The 19608-nt window shown below is 52.5% G+C and overlaps 8 protein-coding genes and 1 non-coding gene across 9 annotated transcripts; 5 read left to right on the forward strand and 4 right to left on the reverse strand.

The window, feature by feature from the left end:
- Positions 1-3417: 3417 nt before the first annotated feature.
- On the forward strand, positions 3418-4590 carry V2A60_005691 (uncharacterized protein; the record flags this gene model as incomplete). Its single annotated transcript, XM_083256999.1, has 1 exon — positions 3418-4590. The coding sequence occupies one exon, from the start codon at positions 3418-3420 to the stop codon at positions 4588-4590; it is 1173 nt and encodes a 390-aa protein (XP_083113125.1).
- Positions 4591-4983: 393 nt separating this feature from the next.
- V2A60_005692 (cyclin-like protein) lies at positions 4984-5965 on the reverse strand (the record flags this gene model as incomplete). The annotated part of the gene is made up of 2 exons (XM_083257000.1): positions 4984-5676; positions 5741-5965. 2 exons carry the CDS (start codon positions 5963-5965, stop codon positions 4984-4986), a joined length of 918 nt encoding a protein of 305 aa, XP_083113126.1.
- Positions 5966-6489: 524 nt separating this feature from the next.
- V2A60_005693 lies at positions 6490-6593 on the reverse strand. The gene has a single exon. It is a non-coding gene; the product is annotated as a tRNA-Phe (tRNA).
- A 343-nt stretch (positions 6594-6936) lies between these two features.
- On the forward strand, positions 6937-8924 carry V2A60_005694 (uncharacterized protein; the record flags this gene model as incomplete). The annotated part of the gene is made up of 3 exons (XM_083257001.1): positions 6937-7879; positions 7930-8469; positions 8779-8924. The coding sequence occupies 3 exons, from the start codon at positions 6937-6939 to the stop codon at positions 8922-8924; spliced, it is 1629 nt and encodes a 542-aa protein (XP_083113127.1).
- Positions 8925-8988: 64 nt separating this feature from the next.
- Positions 8989-10092, reverse strand: V2A60_005695 (aminoglycoside phosphotransferase family protein; the record flags this gene model as incomplete). Its single annotated transcript, XM_083257002.1, has 3 exons — positions 8989-9298; positions 9363-9585; positions 9639-10092. 3 exons carry the CDS (start codon positions 10090-10092, stop codon positions 8989-8991), a joined length of 987 nt encoding a protein of 328 aa, XP_083113128.1.
- A 684-nt stretch (positions 10093-10776) lies between these two features.
- V2A60_005696 (uncharacterized protein) lies at positions 10777-11379 on the forward strand (the record flags this gene model as incomplete). The annotated part of the gene is made up of 2 exons (XM_083257003.1): positions 10777-10856; positions 10911-11379. 2 exons carry the CDS (start codon positions 10777-10779, stop codon positions 11377-11379), a joined length of 549 nt encoding a protein of 182 aa, XP_083113129.1.
- Positions 11380-11749: 370 nt separating this feature from the next.
- V2A60_005697 (NAD(P)/FAD-dependent oxidoreductase) lies at positions 11750-13769 on the reverse strand (the record flags this gene model as incomplete). The annotated part of the gene is made up of 6 exons (XM_083257004.1): positions 11750-12225; positions 12280-12819; positions 12880-13323; positions 13394-13436; positions 13490-13586; positions 13645-13769. The coding sequence occupies 6 exons, from the start codon at positions 13767-13769 to the stop codon at positions 11750-11752; spliced, it is 1725 nt and encodes a 574-aa protein (XP_083113130.1).
- Positions 13770-15302: 1533 nt separating this feature from the next.
- V2A60_005698 (phosphotransferase family protein) lies at positions 15303-16620 on the forward strand (the record flags this gene model as incomplete). The annotated part of the gene is made up of 2 exons (XM_083257005.1): positions 15303-15652; positions 15702-16620. The coding sequence occupies 2 exons, from the start codon at positions 15303-15305 to the stop codon at positions 16618-16620; spliced, it is 1269 nt and encodes a 422-aa protein (XP_083113131.1).
- Positions 16621-17904: 1284 nt separating this feature from the next.
- On the forward strand, positions 17905-19441 carry V2A60_005699 (WD40-repeat-containing domain protein; the record flags this gene model as incomplete). The annotated part of the gene is made up of 2 exons (XM_083257006.1): positions 17905-18159; positions 18254-19441. 2 exons carry the CDS (start codon positions 17905-17907, stop codon positions 19439-19441), a joined length of 1443 nt encoding a protein of 480 aa, XP_083113132.1.
- Positions 19442-19608: the final 167 nt, after the last annotated feature.

The raw sequence follows: 19608 nt of genomic DNA on the forward strand, positions 1-19608 counted from the left end.
TGTAAAAAAAGAGCAACATAAGGAAGAAGGGAGACCCTTGGAGATACGGAGCTAGGAAAAAGCGCGAGAAGGCGAATAAAGGCTTGCCCACAAAAGTACAACAGCTAACTAGCTTGTGCAGAGTCTCGGGCGTCCGAGTAAGTTGGCGTCGCAAGTAGTAATATGTGCCACTGAAACTTTTTTCCCTTTTGATTTTCAATCCTGCTTTCCACTGCTTTCCACTTTTCTGGTGCCTGCCCAGGGGGGGTTATGATTTGCGAAATCTCCGCCAGTCTTGCCATGTACGATGGACAATCAAGCCGCGCAAAGTTGTTTGAGCCCTTTTGTGGTGGTGGTGGTGGTGGGCAATGGGCCGAGATGGCTTGAGCATACAACAAGCCGCTGTCGTATCAGTAAGTAGAGGGGGCGATCCGACGCATCCACGCGCTCACCCACAACTGTTCCTTGGGGGTGAAGAAAAGAAAACGAGGCTAGCCCCCGGACTTTTGTGGCAAATGAGCTCTGGCTAGAATATGCAAAAAAAAAAAAAAAACCTTTCAACGACTTGGCATTATGGTATGAATTCAACGTGGACACGGCGACAGTGCCGTCGGACGTACTGGTACGCCTGGACTGATACAAGAGTAGACTAATAAAAGTATGTTGGAATGCAGATCAGAAAATTGATGAGACAGCTGGGCCATTTCTCCTTTGCATTGGACCCGATGCAAAGCTGTCGCCTGATGCGACGTCGGATGGGATGGGAGGGGCGGCGGCGGCGAGGGTCAACGACGATGACCTTGCGTCGTTGATCTCGGCTGGGCGTTGTCTTACCCAGCAATGCGGAATCCCAGCACACGTGTCTGTTGATCCAGAGCAAACCAAGAGAGAGAGAGAGACATGGATGGCATCATCCCCAAGATCCAGCCCAAGTACAACGCATTCCCACAGCGCAGGCGTTGCGCAACCCCCCTCCCTTCCGGTGATTGCCCACCACTTTGCCTCTTGGCTTCAGCTCGGTAAACGCCTACCTGCGGGCAAGATTACAACTCCAGCGTTATAGCAAAGAAAAATAAAAAAAAAAAACAAAAAAAAAGTCGCGCTAAAAAATGTGCATCATGCCAAGTTTGGGCAGCCCGCCGTGACGCAGCCTGATTCAGGTCCCCTACCGAATCAGCCCTTCTAGAAGAATGTGGCCCGCCACTAACAGCAGTCCAACAGATGGCGACCCCCGAGGCAACGGTGGCGGGTTTCATTCGCTCTTTATTTAACTTGTTCTTTCTTCTTTCAGCTTCCTTTTGACCACGGGATTTTATGCCAGCCCGAAACGGTTTTTTTTTTCCCCGCGGCGCTCTTTTTTTATTCCCGACGCAGGAACACTTTTCGTGCCCCAAAAATCGATCGTCTTTTGCGATCATGTCAAGAAAGTCGTGACCCTGCCCCCGTCTACATTTCGGCTGGGAGGGGGATCAACCTTTTGCGAGGCTGGGCGGGAAGAAAAAAAAAGAAAATAGAAAAGAAAAAAAAAAAAAGAAGTGCTGACCGCAGCTCATTCTCCGTGCCGCTGTAGACAGCCACAGCCAAGACCTTCCAGAACGGCCTTTGGATGCCAAGATGTGCTTTTTCCTTCCCAGCTGCCCGGGATGCACATCGCGGCCATAATTTTGGTGCCTCACCCTTCCCCCCCAGGCCTTTTCATCATCAGTCGGCAGTTATTATCGTCGTCCTACCCCGGAAAGCGGACTTGGCGGGCCAACAAGTCATGTTTCCTCCTCGCCAGTCACACCAAGCATGGAGCGCACATGCCCCGGACCAGGTAGTACGTGTGCATGACGATCAGCAGACAAGCTTTTTTTTCGTGGCTGCTAGAGGCCGACCTTGTTCGTCGCTAGCTCTCGATAGGCTTGGCAAGTCTCTGTTCCCCATCCCCCGCCCTTTGCTACTCATTGTGTGTATGCTACCAGTACTCGGGCTGCTTGCTCGATCATGTCTGTCCCTGCCGTCCTCTGGGACGACCACTTATAGACTCCTAAACGAGTGTTGGATTGCTCATGGAATATTCCAAGAGATTAAGAGAAATGAAACAAGATATAATAAAACACGTCATCTATATCTATATGACGCCCATACTAGTATTTCGAATGTATTAGCTGGCGTCGCTGGATATTCTCACAACAAAAGTCCCGAATGAAACCGTGCCACATGCCCTCCGTCACACCCGTGGCTTAGCTAAAATATTTGTCTGGGCGTTCATGACAGTTCGCGGGAAGGAGGAGTCATAGTCTATGTATACAGGCAAAGACAACGGGTTTCTCGTGTTCAGCTCGGCGGCATGTTGATTCCGCGACACCATGCTGCCCACCCTCCCGGCTGCCATGATGAAAACTTGTCACGGACATTGTGAAAGCCAACGGGCCGCCGGCCTCGTTAGAGCCAGGGGCCGGCGTGCACAAGTATATTCGCAATTCTGGCATTGAAAGGTCCTCTCCGTGGGCGAGGAGGACCAGACTCGACTCAAGGAGCTGCGCCCCCGACGACAACCTCATTGCGTAAATTTCCTTGGAATCGACGGAACTGCCACCCGGAGGCCCCTTCCGGATCAACTCCTGACAGACTGTAGAAGTGCGTCCCGAGCTTCTGCATATCCAGCCTTTGAAGACTTGATGTAAGCGACTGGGTGCACCCATAATGAGAGAAGAGCGATCCCCAGTGTAACCCATCAGCGGCTCAGCGCCAATGTTCGTCAATTGCGACTTCACGGTCACTTAGTGCCGGGGCAGTGACCATGTTGGGGTCACCAATCCAGGCTGCTCAAAGCTGAATAAGACCGAAAGCCCGGCAAAAGTTGATGACTTTATATGGTGGTCTTGCTATTTGATATGCCCGAGCCCAACTTTTCAACAATTGTAATCTATACCGTGCACTTACACAGTATGATCGTCATCGCATCGTCTTATTCAAGGACATCGTAACACGGTGATGGCCCTCCTGCTCGTCTCGCGTCAACCCACATCGCTCCATCGATCGTACAGCTTCGAGCTGAGGCACTGCACAGGTGGGAATTGGCCGAGTGTCTTGATGAACATGTATATTTTGTAACCTTTGCCAGCAATCTTCTAAATATGGCCCGCTCCAGGACCTAGACAAATCTGATTGTCCGACGCTGGGTTTTGGCCGGGTACGACGCACCGGAAACGCAACGCCGCCGCAGCCTAGCTCTGCGCAATTGACTGTGCTGCGCGTAGAGCGAATGACGGATTCGGAAATGGAATGAAATGATGGGTTTCTCCGATACCCTCACCGTGACATAAAGGTATGCGATCAAGACCCGAAACTATAAAGCACCGAACACCTCCCACCAGTAGACAGATAGGCGGACAGAGCAATCGAGTTACTCAACACTACACCCACCACAGCATTAGCAAATATTTCCGCAAAATGAAGCATTCCACAATCTTGACGTTGTTTCTTAACGGCCTGCAAGTCTTGGCAGTTGCCGCCGCTGGCGACAACACAGTTGACTCGCCGCCTGTGCGCGGGCGCCGCGCAGGCTACCCCGGCTGGCAGGACTGGACCTCGGTATCGCCGGGCGACTTCAAGTTCAACCCGGGGGCATTTGTATCGACATTGGAAGACTCGACGTCTACGCTCTTTGCCGTGCGCAGCGACGGTGTCGTCTGCACGACGTCCTCGGACTACAACACCAGCGTGTACGTCCCGTGGACGCCGACGGCGACCAACTACAGGATGGACGTCAGGTCGCGCATCGCGGCGACCTTCAACATCAACGAGTGGCGCCTGGAGCTGTACGCCACGGCCGCGGACGGCTTCGTGTGGACCACGTACCGGAGCCAGGACGGGCGCTGGCACGCGTGGGATCCCGTCTCGACGTCGACGCGGATGGGCCCCGCCGCGCCCATCACCGTGACCTGGAACGGCAACAGGACCACCGTCGAGCTGATGGCGGCCTCGCAGAACGGCACCATGGTCACCGCGCGCCGGACCAACGCCGGCTCCTGGACGGACTGGCAGCCGATCCGGCCCGACACGGCGGTGCCGCCGGCCGCCGCCCTGACCGTCGTGGGGGACAACGCCGACGACCCCAACCGCAGGATCTACGTCGTCGACGGGCACGGCGTGGCGCGCTGCTGCCCCTGGTCCTCGCCGCTCAAGAGCTGGCAGTTCTGCTACCAGGTCCACCCCCGCGTCATGCGGCCCGGCGCGCTCATCTCCGCGCGGGACAATTGGATATCGCCCCTGCTCGTCACCACCAGCAGCGACGGCTTCATCTGGACGTCGGACAGGTTCCAGCACGATGACTGGACAGCGGTGGCTGGCAGCTCGGCCATCCAGCCCGGGGCCGACGCCGCGCTCTACGTGGCCGGCGACAACCAGTTCCTCTTCGGCACCGACAGGACGGGTCTCATCCGGTTCACCGGCCGCACGCGCGACTCGGCCGGCTCGGACTGGGTGGTCTGGTCCAATGTGAACCCTCTCAGCGTGATACCACCCGGTGCAGCGGTCAACGCTGTCAGGAACCCTAATACCGGGCGCATGACTGCCCTGGTCATTGGTGCTGATGGCAACGTATGGAGTAATTGGTGGCAGTGACAGTATTCAGCCGAGACCGGTGTGAAGAGCTGCATGACTTATTAGAGACACAACCATGTGTGACGAGTACAAGTTAGATAGGGTTGGTATGTAGCGGGTTTGATACATTGGTGCCGGGGGAATAGAAACAGATTGCCAAAAATCAAGCATCGTCAAGGTCAAGCTGGAATCGTACAAAGCTTGGGATACCACCACTTTTCTTATTGGCGATTTGGTCGACGGGTAGGCTCGGATCTCTTGACAGTCACAAAGAATAAATGAGATTCGAAACTCGAAAGGTCTGCGCAGCGCGAGCACATTGTAGGTGGCCGGTTTCGCAAAGTATGTTGATGTATTATCAGTGTTACTTTTCGCACTCTTGAGGATTGCTGTAAAGGGGTTGTTCCTCGGGTATTATTCTTTTTGCTCATCATTGATTATTCTCGCGGCATCATCCTCTGCGTTGCCGGCATCGCCACTTCGCCGTTTCATTTCGGCATCAACGTCTTTTCTCCGAGGCATGCCGTGCCCCAATACTGAGGGAAGTTCCTCCTTTCGAGTCCTGATCCACCCCTCGAGGCTGCGCATCCCGACCACAATAAAGCCCAGCTCCTCGCGGTCCACGTCAAAGACCTCCCACCAGGCGCAATCGGGCATCGGCGCGGCCAGGTCGCGTGCTGCATTGTATATCGCTGCTGTGGCGAGAGCATGCGGTTGATGCGTGAGATATAGTAGTTGAGGGCTCAGCAGAGCCGTGTTGAGGTACTGCGAGGCGCGAAGCGAAATCTCGTGTTGCGAATGGGAGAGAAAGTCGAGAGTCTGCAGGTAGGTGACCATGAGGCCATGTGGCAGCGCGACGTGTGCATTGAAAGCAAGAGAGTATAGTATTCGAGCCTCGAGTTCGAGCATCCGTTTCTGAAATGTATAGTACTGGTCCTCGGTCTGATAGTACGAGTTGGGCTCGTCGGTGGCCGTCGCAGTGGTCGGCGTGCTGAGGAAGGCCGAGGTTGGAGATAGCAGATAGGCGTATACGGTCGATACATCGCGAGGTGAGCGAGGATACGATCCCATTTTGGCGACGAGATATAATGAGGCGGCCGACACATCCTATACCGCATTAGCAAACCCCGTCGCAAGCGTTGCGGCGGAGGCTGGAGGCACGACAACTTACGCTGAATTCGTGTGCCATTGGCGATTCTACAAGCCAAAATCGTGCCAGTAGGACGTTGGCCTGTGCTGTCACAGACTGCGGAAGCTCCAGCAGCAGACCAGCTGCTTGCGTAAGGCATTGCGTCGCGAAAAAGATGGCGTCCTGGAGGTCCTGGGGCAGGGACGAAAAGGCAGAGCGCCGGTAGAGTTGCTCCGCCGTGGCGAGGGGGTTGGTCAGGTGCGACATTCTCAGAATGCGCGAATAGACCGAGTGGACAATGAAGTCGTCAAAAATCCTCGGCACTCTCTCAAGAAAATAAACGAAGAGACAAAAATTGTTCACGGCGCGGACGACGACTGTCTGCAACTCGAGGTGTTGATGCTATCGCAAAAAGCTACAGTGGGGCTAGCGACCTCTCTCTGCACCTGAAAAGAGCTTTCTTTCCCTTGTCTCGGATGCGATGCAAACTAAACCACCAACAATAAATACAGTGCAAGCGTCGGCAACGAGAGTGCTTGTGATAGGAACAAACTCCCAATGTCAAGCAATGGATCGATGGTTGATAAAGAGAAGAAAGCGACTCTCCAAAATCAATGCATCACATAAGAGGGAGATCAAAGTGCTATGCAAGACAAAGAGAAGAAAGAAAAATCCACCAATGCATTGAAGCTAGTGTCAAACGAGGAACCTTGGATCCTGGAAGAGAGAGAGCCAAAAGAGAGAGTTTGAGGAATCTCGCATATTTTGTGACCAGAACAAAAAAATAAACTTGCGGCCAGTGTGACTCGAACACACGACCTTCAGATAGGTATCTAAATCCGTAGGATTGAAGTTGGACTTCAGTCTGACGATCTCCCAGCTAATCTATGGCCGCTAGTTGTTGAAAATCGGGGACTTATTTTGCTTTAACAAGGCAACTCAGCCACTCGGGGGGGTCTATCCCTCCTCCCAACTGCCACCGAAACCCCAGGAAATGACCACTTGCATTCGTCGTGCACATGTCTCCGTCTAGGACAGCAAGAACAGTGATGTATGCAATGCTCTGCGGGTACCCATCCTGTGGCTCTATGAGCTCCCCTGCGGTGCTGCCGAGCTGACAAAGGCTCAAAAGAAGCACCGCCAGACGGCAGCCTGGTGTCGAAACGCTTGCGTTGGCCGGCGACGCTTCTCAACCTGAGCATCTCCTGCAAAGCTGACAATTGACAATTCTAGCGAAAATGGCGAAAAACCCACCAAAATACGAAGTCGTAATCCAGCCCCGTGGTAACGACTCGAGTTTAGACAAATTGCTTGTGACTGTGACGCTGGAGTCCCCCCAGCGAAAGGAATTGCGGTCACTATGCCTCTTCACGGCCACCGCCGATGATCCTCCGCATCGTTATTCAGAGTCCAACACAAGTGTCACAGATGGGAACGGCCGCTTAGACGTAACGTTCAGCACAGCCGATGACGGCTCGATTGATGTCGCGGTTAGTCGTGATACTGTCGGAGACGTGGTCCTCTTGTTGGAGGTAACTCCTGCAGCTATCGACGAATTGACAAGCCCGATGATATCTACAGAGCTACACCGTGATCAGGGCGGCCTTATCGGTGTGGGCAGCTGGTTTCTCCCGCACGTTCCGTACCGTGACGTATCCACTTGTCATGTCGAATGGGATCTGTCTCTCGCAACGCCCAACACAACTGCGTCCTGGAGTTTTGGAGAAGGGCCCCAACGCACCACGCAGACTGGATCAGACAATCTTCTTCTTTCCTCCGTGTTCATGGTAGGACCCATTGCGAGCTACCAGACCGAAGCTACCCCCGCCGCGGGAAACAGTAGCAACACACAGCGCAAAGATGACCAGGCACCCAGGATATACACCTTCGGCGAGCTCCCAGCCTGCTTTCAGCTCCTGCAAAAAGCAGCTGCCCCAATCTTCTTTTACGCGAGATCAATATTCGAGAACCCAGAGTGCATTATGAAGATATATATTCGTAAAATCCCTCGTGGTTTCTCCGGACACAACTTTGCCTCCTGCTTCATGATTAGCTACAGCAATCTCGACAAGCCCAGACATGATGCAGAGCTTATCCGCTACATGTCTCACGAAATGACGCACAACTGGGCATACCTTGGCAATGAGCCAGACGGATACCAGAACATGTGGTTCATAGAAGGTTGTCAACATCTGACCGCCAAGTTCTCCGCTCTGCTAACGCAGATACAGGCATTGCTGATTTCTATGCTCTCTACCTCCCTGTCATGGCTGGTGTAAAGGGTTTTGAATATTTCTGCCAGACACTCGATGAATTTTTGATAATATATTACACGAGCCCGTATCTTCGCACGCCCTTGCGGCAAGTACCAAACGACTCCAACGGTATTTTGGTGTCGTACCGGCGCGGCTTCATGTACTTTCTCCTCTTGGATGCGCAGCTGCGAGCTGCTGCCGAGTCGAGAGGGGAGTCGGCACAGGATCAGATCGCGGTTCACTCTACCATCATGTCCATCTGTCACAAACACTGGAACGAGGGTGGGACGAATTCTGCCTTTTGGCGAGAGACCCTGTATGCAACTCTAGGAAAAGATACTGTCGATGCGGGTTTACGTGATATGATGGATGGCAAAGTGCTAGAACCGCATCCAGAGCTGACTTTCCCCGTCGCTGGGAAGACCGTCAGGCTGAAGAGGTGCGAGCAGGCAATGGTAGAGCTAGGACTTAGCGACAAGTCCTTTGGGACGCGTGTTATCGAGGGGCTGGTGCCGGGTTCGAAAGCACAGTTGGCAGGCATGCAAAACGGAGACAGGCTGTTATCCAGCCCATCCCTCTCCAGCTGCAGGATGGATCCAGACCGACCCTTTTGGTTCGTTTCTCAACGGGGAAACACCAAAATGCACGGTGAATACTGCCCGCGGTCCTCTACGACAGTACCTAGTTATCGCACAGAAATCCTGGATTAGCCGCAAGCACGCTACTATATATCCTGGTATAACTAGCAAACAGGCCGTAATAACAGTTAAAAAATATAGCTTTTGTGCATTTGAGCTTCCACGACTCATCTCACATCACTCACAGGTGAATTGTACGCCCAGAGCAACCAGATCATCGCCAAGATTGATTCGCCTCTGTTCCAGTTCGACAATTTCGGCTTGCTTCTTCTGCTCGTCAGCTATGAGAGTGTCTTAACAGGTCGCATCCATGGCGCTGGAAGATGCCCATAATAGACGACGAAGGGCTGAGTGTATCTCCATCCTCCTACTTCTACTTACAGTGCGGTTCGACTTTCTAAACTTCTTCGATAAGGTCGCAGCACGAAAGCTTCCAACCTACACTAGCCATAGATGCAAGCATCCCCTTGCTGGATATGGATTCCAAATAGAGCATGCGAAAGTCAACGTCTTTGACGTCTTGCCAGCGCTTCATGTATAGAGCAGCCTGCGACTCTTGTGTGGGAATCGAGTTGATATATGATTGTCGATCCTTTAGCATGGCTTGGCTTGGGACCCGAGTAGCAGAATCATCCGTCCACAGGAAACAGGGGAGCTTGGCAGCTTGCACGATGGGAACCATGGCTGCAAAACCCCAATCAATAATACTACCGCTTACTCAGCTTCAGACCTCCGACAAAGTGAATAGAGAATACATAGTTCCTCTCTTACCATTTGATGTTATTCTCCTGGTCAACAATAATGTTGGCGGGCTTCAAATCGCCATGTTCCACAGCAAAAGCTCTACTATGTCCATCTCGGCCGAGGACCTTTGGCAGTAATGTGAGCTGGTCCAGGCAGTCCTTCTCAACGAGGCCAGGAAGTTTCCCGTCTTTTACGCGTTTAAGCTGGTTTCTGATCCGTCGTTCGAAGAAATCTGTAGCAGTTGTACATCCTGGGAAGGACTCGGTTAGTTTGCCCTTTTTACCTTCGACACAGTTGGCATACGATTCTCCATGGTACACGTTACTAGGGACAGTTGAATCTCAGCCAACTGCGCCAGTAAGATATCGCGAATAGGCTGCAATGGGAAATTGTCGTCCCATTTCAGGGGAGCACCTTCAGCCCAATCAAGCACCATGAACGGATAATTAATCGGGTTGTCAAAGGTTAGGCTAGCAGCACGATATCGAGGGGACCAAGGGAAGTCTTTTGCCTCAAGTGACCGAAGAATGCGCGTTTCCATGTTGACATGATCAATGATGTCTTGTTGGCCTCCGTCGGCGGGGTGATTTACACGAACTGAAAGGCTCAAGTCCTCCTTGAAGCTGACCTTGAAGATGCGACATTCTCCCCCTTGGAACTCTCCATCCACAAATGGGTCGCTGCTACCTAGTTGAAGGGCAGAGACAGCAGCACAAATGGCCTCTGGGCTGAGATTTTGAGCTCCGTGTGGAGCCATGTTTGTCGACTCTATTTAAAGAGCGGTTACAGAGAGTATCGTAGTGTTTCGGTGGAATATTATTTATATGTGATTTCTAGTAAAAAGAAGTACCTTATGAAATCTACTATGGTGAGTAATTAATCACGTGCCGCTGTGCACCTAGAGATACGTAGCAACACTCCATATATATAGTGATGCCCCCAGGCAGAAGATAGCTCTTCAATCAATCAAGAATTCCTCCTTCTCTCTTCCTTCCTACTTTCCTGTGTCAACACTTTTCCCCGGCAAGTCCTGATTTTCTGATTTTGACCCCAAGATAAAAAGCCCAGTGATACCTGTTGCAAACTCCAGTCAATATGACTCAGGTTATGTGTCATGCAAGCCATGCTTATCCTCGCTTTGACGCATGGTTGGGCGTCCACCATGAGCGTGCAACATACAGACTTTCACTGGGAGCTATGGTGGCACATCACGATGAGTGAGGATCATAGCATCTCACGATGGCGCCGTGAAACGACGCCCTCAATTTATAGAACAAGTGATGTAGCCTTGAGCGACCCATTCTAGCGACTGTGAAATCCCCTGCATATCACGTGTCTGCCTTGCCACGTCGCTGCTGCCTACAGATTTCGGATGCCTTTTAAAGCGCTTTTGTTCTATTGTCCCAGGCACCTGTGTTGTGCTTGCACTTCATATTTGAATATGCCGTCCAACAAGGATCGTCTCTATGTTGCTCTGTTTGCGAGAACAGGGACGGTACGGATGTCTGGACGCGAGGACAAGTACGTTTAGTTTCTACTTGACGGGGAAGACAGGTCACCGCTTACAAAGAAAAGGTACCATTGGGCGTTTATTGTCGCACCCAAGCGCGAATCTTTGCAAGATTGTGGAACCCAAATCCATGTCAAAAATACATTACAGTTCATAGGCGAACCGCCGACCAAGAACACAGACTGGAGACTGGAGAAGATTAACCTTACCGAGAACCCTACTACAAGGCTCTTGGTTCGCGTACTGGTCGCAAAGATAAATAAAACAGAGGATTTGACAAAAATCTTGGATGAAATTCCATTAAGACCAGATACGGATGGCTGGAACTGCGTGGGATGGGTCCGAGAGGGCCTTGAGGCGGTTCTGTGCCATGAAGGTGTTCTAGGCAGAGCTGCACCAGACTGGCAATCAGTGCGCGACACGATCATGTGGTATGTTGAGAAAAAGTCCAAGGAGGGCCGCTTTAATACCTCGTTTGACCAACGTCGTATACCGACCTGGGATGCCCTCAGCGACACGGAGACTACAGATTAAAAACCAGCTCCGGTGAAATCACAATCGTGCAACGCCTAGGTAGATGTAGCCCTTTCTATACATCAGATTAGAGCCATCACAGGTCGCACACTAGTTACCGATGCCCACGTTGCTTAGTAGCTCCAAATGTTAGCTCTTCTCTCTTGTTGCAAAGTCACGCACCCATGGCCAGGTACTCCTGGTTACTCTTCAACACTGCTAAAGTAGTATGGAACCATTCCGTGCTGCCGACAACGTTCCCCGCCATGTCCCATGCACTGCTCAGACAGAGATAAACCACGCTACATGTGAAAAAGGCAAAGCGAGACACAAGAAACTTCCAGACAGAAGCGTACCAGTTTTACAAGCCTTGTATGTCTTACTGCTTCTTCTAGCTCAACTGTACCCGCGACGTTGGTAAATGGATACTCCCCTCTCTAATACCAGGCCCCTTCCCATCTAGAAACTGAGGAGAGTAGAAATGGGACTGATTAATCTCGGCCGGCTTCGCTGCGGCCAGTCCGAGCTTGCCGTGCACCAGATTCGGGGCCAAGCCTCCAATTGTGTCGAGTGTAAAGCTGTCCATTTCAAATGGGTCTTCTCGAATCATTCGCCTGCTTCGAAGGATTTCCAAGATCTGACACTCGTCAGGAGTCAGGCTGCCATCAATCTTTTGTAAATGCTCGGCGTCGAGAGCAGATTTTTCGTCAGAACCGAGCCCCAGGCTCTTTAATTTGTCAAATAGAGCATTCTTCTTTTCAGGAGGCACATATGTAAACGCTCGATAACAGAATTCCAGAACCTTGACAATTTCAGTCTGTGAGAGCTTGCTGGCGCTGTCGACATCGTCTACTGTCCCTTGAATGACTTGTGCAGAGTTATTAGCAAGGATTGGGCAATCGTTGAAGTATCGGCTCTTACTCGGTTTGAAAAGATCAAATGCTCGCTGGAATCCGGCCTCGTTCATGTCCTGAAGGATTGGCTCGTGCTGCGCTCGAATTTGTTTCGTAGCACTGCTGACGGCTAAAAAGAAGCGCGTATAGCTTTCGACCGTCTTTTTCGAATGCCAAGACCCCGCTGTCTGCTCGTCACAGTCACCTCTGATGGACGCGGCAATAGTGACTGCGGCAGACAAGCCTCCTGTTATGGCAAGATGAACGCCAGAAGAGAACAAGGGGTCGATGAAGCTGCCAGCGTCCCCGCAAATCCGAGCATTCATGAGGTGGTAGCTGGATGCCGTATAGGACCAGTCGGAAGCTGACCGCAGATCAGTGACAAGCTCGGCATCAGTCAAGAGGCTTTTCGTTTTGGGGGCCATTTCAAGGCACGCTCTGTAAAAGTCCGATGCCGAAGGGGACCCGAGCTGTCGTTTCTTGTCGGCTGCCATTGTCTGATGCTGAACAATACCCACAGATCGTGTTCCGTCGTGAAGCGGCATGAACCAAGCCCATCCACTGGCATCTTAGGATTCCGGTAGAATTAGCCAAGTGTGTTGTTGGTAAGAACTACGAATTCGCTCACCATCGAGTGCCTCAAAGTATGGCGCGCCGTGCATGTGTGTCCCTTCGCCGTAGACATTTTCGCTCTTCCAATACGCCCAGCTGGCAATGTTCTTGAAGTTCTCGTTGAAGCTGCGATTCTTGAGATACTTTGTGCTCAAAATTCCCCGTCTGCCACTCGCGTCGATAAGATAGTCAAAGGTAATGGAGCCCGAAGCACCGTTTTTCCGACTCCACGTCGCTGACACTGGTCTACCAAGCCCAACATGGACGGACGCTTCGCTTGTCGCATCTTCCGTCTGTTCAGAACTAGAGAAGGGTTGGAACTGGAGTGTATCGACCTTTGTTCCGTCAAAGATGTGAGCTCCACATGTACCAGCATGCCTAAACAGCAAATCATCAAACTCGGAGCGAATGACATTCCAGGCATAGCCTTCTGGTCCGCCGGCCGCAAGAAAGTCGGTGTCTATGTAAGTTCATTATCAGAGATGAGACATGTCATATCTGGCACGAGGATACGGCGGAGAAGGTCTTACAAGCATCTGGCTGTCCTTGAGCTAGTCGAAAGACTGCACCATTCTAATAGAAACGAACAATTAGCTTGCGCGAAATAACGTGCCCACGATTCAAACCTTGAGATAAAAGCCATGTTTGTTGAATGTATCGTAGAAATCAATAAATTTGAAGAAGTGCCGGAGGGATGGAAGCGTGCTTTCGCCAATGTGATATCTACAGCAAACACAGGATCTTAGCAAGCAATGACGGTAGGGCTACAGATACTGCTTACCTTGGAAAGTCGTCTGCTTCGAGTACCACAGTGTTTATTCCCTCCCGGGCCAAGGCAGAAGCTGCATAGGATCCAGCCGGGCCACCTCCAATTACGAGAACTGTGCATCTCTGGGGGATAGACATGGTGACGAGCAAAGTACTGGTGTAGAATGCATGGTTTTCGATTTGTCTCTGCTAATGTGACGGAGGCGGATGAAATATATACATGTTCTCCTCATTTGAATCTGCCGAGTATCCGTGGCTTGGTGGGGCGTGATGCATATCTTTGAGCGCAGAAATTGAGTGTCCAGGCCACCACTGCAACCTTTCCCACACAAAGACTCTAGCAAAATGGGTATCGTGAGGCGGTGTGACTTAGCTGTGAGCGCAATGGCTTCCGAAATGCAAGTTTGGCGGCATCTGCCTGCATCTGACTCCGTACATATTACGATACGCGCTCCTAATCTGCTACTAATATTATTCCCACTCTCTTCATAGCCCGTCACTCAATTGTGCGCAGATTCCTGACAAACAAGACTTCAATTTATATGGCTTTTGACGATACAGCCGAGTTCGGTTGAATAGTTGACATCTTTCTCGCTGCGCCTCTCCTCAGAACAACAGTCTTCGTCCCTCGTTAGCTATTTGCTAGCTCTTTGTATGGCGAACTCTTGATCAGCTGGCTGAGATCTGGTGACGTTGTCGCCTTTCGTTAGAACAGTATCACCGTAGGAACCAAAGATAATTCTAGAATAGAATATACTATTATAAAAACAAAAATCGATTAGCTTACCTATCGTCTTAAGTGTCTAGCACTACTGCTCGCAGCTCTTACCGTATAGTTACGCAAGCGCCGACGTCCTCTATTTATATATAGTCCTAAGCAATATGACTATCAAAAACCGAGAGTTCGTAAGTTCGAAGACCGAAATAATAATATTAATCTACGTTAGAAGATAGTGAGACCACGTAGATCAGCTATTCGGTAATATTAAAATAGAACTAGGGGACCTAGAACTAGTCATAGTCAGAGGATACCTGATAGCGGGGTGAGAGGAGGGGGTCGCCCGTTTATATACTTGCGCTGGGTGGTGTTATCGACATAACTAAGTGACTCTTCAAATCTTTTCGATCTTTTTTTACTAGTGTTATTGAGTCCTATGGGCGAAGACGGTAGCGCAAAGACCATAATTACGTAAGAAATATTCGAACATATTGGCACAAGAGTAGCAGGGTTAAACTGTGTAACAAGTGATTTTTTAGGCGAGTTTCATTGCCTTTGGCACCTGTGGGCCGCTGAGTGTGTTACCGTCTGGCTACAGGTAGCTGCAGCTTTAGTCAGCGCACTTGGTTAATACTACAGTGGGTGTAACAGAGGCAGTCACGGCGTATGTCTTGGGCATTTTATTAGGTAGGCATCTACTGTGCGTCTCTTGGGGTAGCACTTTCTCCAACGACGCCCTAACATTGTTGCTTTGACAACACTGTCGACCACGTTAAGCTGCTCTCCGATGCAATTCTCGACGACGAACCTAACCAAGTCACTTTAGATATCGTCTTCTTTGCCTCACTAAGCTTACTGGTTAGCTTAACTGCGCTGGGCTCGGAGCGCGCGGAACTATTCATCTTAGCAGCTTTTATCTAGCAACTAACATACTCTGAAATTGCTATCTAACGATGGCGGAGTCTCTCCCATTCGGAAGTGCTGCCTGGACAAATGGGAAGGAATATGGGGGCGAATACGCTGTGCGCATCAACCAATTCATCGACAAAATCAACGTAAAAGCTCTGCTCTCCTACGCCTCGTCGCTTCGGGGGGGTCAACCATGCACCCTTTCTCCCGAGTTTTCGGTAGGAAATTTCAATCTTGTGCGCAAGATCCAGTTCGACGACGGCCTTGAGTGGGCTGTGAGGCTACAAATGCCTCCGATGCTGGGCGAGGGCAGCGGGATGGCCTCTCCTTCCTCCCGGGAGAGGAGGATGATCTTGGATATACAGTCGGAGCTTGCCACGATGGAGTTTGTGCGGTAAGTTGGCTACGAATCATTCTCTCATGATTCTAAGCCCTTTTCACAGCCAGAACACGGACATCCCAATCCCAAGAGTCTACGCGTATGATCTGAATGCCCAGAACGCAGTTGGATGCCCCTTTTCCATCATCGAATACGTCGACGGCAACACCGCAGAGGAGGTGTCTCGAAACTATCCTGGCGAGCACGAAGGCATCCCAGCGCAATTCGCGGAGAAATTCTGGCGGTATGTCGCTAAGATCATGATCCAGCTTGCCTCGATCCGGCTACCAAAAATTGGCTCTATCATCCGAGATGGCTCGGACTCGTTCGTTGTGGGACAGCTGGTTGAAACAGGGACAGGGCCATACAATTCTGCTGCCGAGTTCTACGCTGACTACCCTCTGGCACTGAGCAAAAGCCTCGGAGAGCAGCCGGTCAGCGGGCAAGACGAGTTAGTGCACGCATTCCAGTCCCTCGCTGCTTCTTTTCCATCTCCTATACTGCAGGTGGGAGATGGCTCCGCCGAGGGGTTTGGCCTGGCTAACTATGATCTCAATCCGAATAACATCCTTGTCGATCGGGAGTTCAACTTACTCGCCGTCATTGACTGGGACTCGGTCGTCTCGGTGCCCGATGCGGCCCTTTACCGCTTCCCCTTTCTGATGGGTGTCAGCTGCGCCGTCCCTGGAGTTGTTGACGCACACCCCGCAGTAATGAAACGGGTGCAGCTCGGCCGGCGATTTGCTGAGGTCGTCGAAGAAGTGGGACAGGAGCAAGCGGGAAAAGACTGGGAAGGTGCGAACAAATGGCCCAAGCACCTTCTTACGAAATCAGGTTTCTTCTCCAAGGAGGCGGTGGCGTTCCGCTCGCTGATCTATGTCAAAATGAGTCAGGATTGGGTCAACAACGCGTGGCTGCAGGGTCTAGAATGGTTGAGCGAGCACAATGAACAGCAGGTAGCGCAGTTTTATCTTCAAGGCTGAGAGTTATCTATCCTTTGGGGGAAGAGTATCACAATGGTAGTCGATTTAGTGTAAGCTGTTGGAAAACCAGAGAGCCACCAATTTTCCTGAAAATAACTTGCACAGCTTCACCTCTTGAATTCCGACATATCTCTGTTACATGATATCCCCAGCTGGCTCGTCATCATCGCTCACGCGATGGTTCCGCTCATTAGTGTCGTCGAAGCAAACTGCAAATAATTTAGCTTTGAATATATCCCCTCCTCGCGCGACAGAAGTATCTTACTGGATGGCAGGATACCGCGCTGCACGCCGCTGCATGAAGTTCCCTTTTTGACATCTTTCTTGCATTCAGGGCACTGGACGTAGCAGGTTCCGCGGGACAGAAGGGAAGACCAAAATTGATGGTCATTTCTTAACGCCTGCTGAGGAGAATATCCACTCCCTAATTAATTCTTGAATATGTTCCTAAATCAAATACACCGACTTCAAATTTGGCCAACTATCGTTTTTCAGCATCTACACGACTCAGATCAATCGAAGATCCGCCACCTTGAACCGATGACAGACACATTGCCCGCAAGGGAGCACCGAGATCTCAAAGCCTTTTTGTTGTACTCCGTACAATACAATTATAAAGCAGTTTGGCAGTATGTGTCGCTGCGGCTAAGCGGACTAATCAAGATCCGCCAGCGGGTACGACGGCTACGTGCCTGTCTCTGTCCCTAACATCCGTGTAGTTGGGAAAAAAAACTCGACGCTTTGTAAAGACGTTTGCTTTACCAAAACGGAAGTTTTGAAGAGCGTCTCTGAAAATGCCACTGTTTACGCTCGTTTTCAAGTTGGGGCACCCGAATTGCAGGGATTTGGTCGTCAAGGAGAAATTGTCGCGTCTGATACGACAGTGGCATTGGAAGGAGAGTCTATGGGACGGGCCGGCCATGCGGGCGGTACTGACGTCCTAGCAGCGGCCTACATCTCTTGAAAATGAATACGTAGAGCACGTTGGCCATCACTAATCCAAACCTGAAATATTTCTCCCATTTTCGCTACCTTGGTTGCTTGGTCTTGGTGACTTACACGCCTTGGCCCCGCGCGGCTGGCTAGCGCTGGTGGACCAGTTGAGCTCTCCACATCTCGGATCTGCAGCTTCTACTTGAACCTCGCATCACCGCCACCACCCGTTCGCAAGCCCCCTCGAATCCGGTCCATTGCTGTCGCACCACTGAGAAAAAAGAGAAAAAAAAAACACACGGCGGCAATACCCCTGCACCGGCCGACCGCGCAATCGACCCTGTACAATCAATGGCCGCCTCAACGTCGCCGCCGCCCATGGGTGAGCAGTCGCAGTCAGGGCAGCAACAGCAGCAGCAGCAGCCGTTTGAGCTGAACCTGCAGCACGGTCACAAGGACTTGGTGCAGGCCATCGCATTCAACACATACGGCGATCGCTGCGCGACCGGTTCCGTCGACGGCAAGATCCGCGTCTTCAACCGGCACAAGGACGGTACCTGGCGCATCTGCGACACCTGGACGGCGCACGGCGGCGAAGTGCTCGAGGTACGGCTTGCTGCCCCCCCCCCCCCCCTTTCTCTCCTGTTCTGCCCCCAGCTCCGCATGACTAACCCTTGGCCCGCCCGCGCACACTACTTAGCTTCAATGGCTCCCGTCCACCGTGTACCCCAATGTGCTCGCGTCGCTCGGCCTCGAGGGGTGGTTCCGGCTGTGGGCCGAGGACCCGTCCGCGACGCCGGGGCGGCGGTTCTGCGCGGGTCGCACCTCGTCCGGGCGCCCCATCTTCGACACGCGATCATCGCGCAGCGGCAGCGCGTACCGGTCCTTCTCCATGACGCACAACGACGAGACCAAGCACACGTACCTGGCGCTGCTGACCACCGAGGGCCGCCTGACCGTGTGGGAGACTGAGCAGCCCGAGGCGCTCAACGAGTACGCCAGCATCGACGAGTTCCTCGTCATCCCGCAGCGGCCCCAGCGCGGCGAGGAGACGGCCTTTCGGTGCGTCTTTGACCCCAACCCGGAGCCGTGCTATGCGGCCTTGCGCGCCGGCGTGCCCACGGACGCGCTCGGCCTCGCTGTCGCGGCCATGGACGTCGTCAAGATTTATCGCTCGCGGGACACCGTCGCCGCCAGCTACGGCTTGGACACGGCCAAGAAGGAGTTTTACCTCGCGGTCGAGGTCAGCGGGCACAGGGGTCTGGTGCGGGACATCGCCTGGGCGCCCGGCAACATCCGCGGCTACGACATGATTGCGACGGCGTGCCAGGACGGCTACGCACGGGTGTTTCGCGTCGACACCCCCGTGGACGATCCCGAGCGCCGGTCGTGGTCCGTCAACACCCTCATCACGCCCGAAAAGTCACTCCAGCAACAGCGCGCCGCCGCCAAGACCGCCGCCGCGGCTGCCGCGTCTCTCGGTTCCGCCTCCCCCGGCAAGGACTCTGACGGGACTCAGACGCCCCCACCGCCAGGCGGTCACCACCACCAACAGCACCACCACCCGTCAAGCCTGAGCGCGAGCCTCGCGAGCAAGGCTGCCTCGGGTAGCGGCGGCGGCGGCGGCGGCGGCAACGGCAGCACAGACTTGCGTCTGCGGACCGGCCAGCCGGGCCAGCCGGGCACGGTGGCGCACACCGCGCGGGAGATTTCGCGGCTCGACAACCACCGCACGCCCGTGTGGCGCGTCGGCTTCGACGACGACGGCCAGATCCTCGGCACGACGGGCGACGACGGCAAGCTGCTGTGCTACAGGCAGACGCCGGACGGCACCTGGGCCAAGAGTTCGGAGATGATCATGATGAAGACGCGGATGGCGGCGCCGTGAGCCGGTCAATGAGAAAAAAAACCTGTGCGTAGCGATGGCATAATGATTGGCGACATGACGGCATGTACTATTAATACCGGCGTACCGGGCAATTCTTTTTTGTTCTGATGATTTTATTATCACACGGAGGTCTTTTTTGGTATTATTATTCGCAGTCATCCAGCGTG

The sequence above is a fragment of the Cordyceps javanica genome, chromosome 3 (assembly GCF_051103115.1).
Source record: "Cordyceps javanica chromosome 3, complete sequence".
In the NCBI taxonomy this organism is placed as follows: Eukaryota; Fungi; Ascomycota; class Sordariomycetes; order Hypocreales; family Cordycipitaceae; genus Cordyceps; species Cordyceps javanica.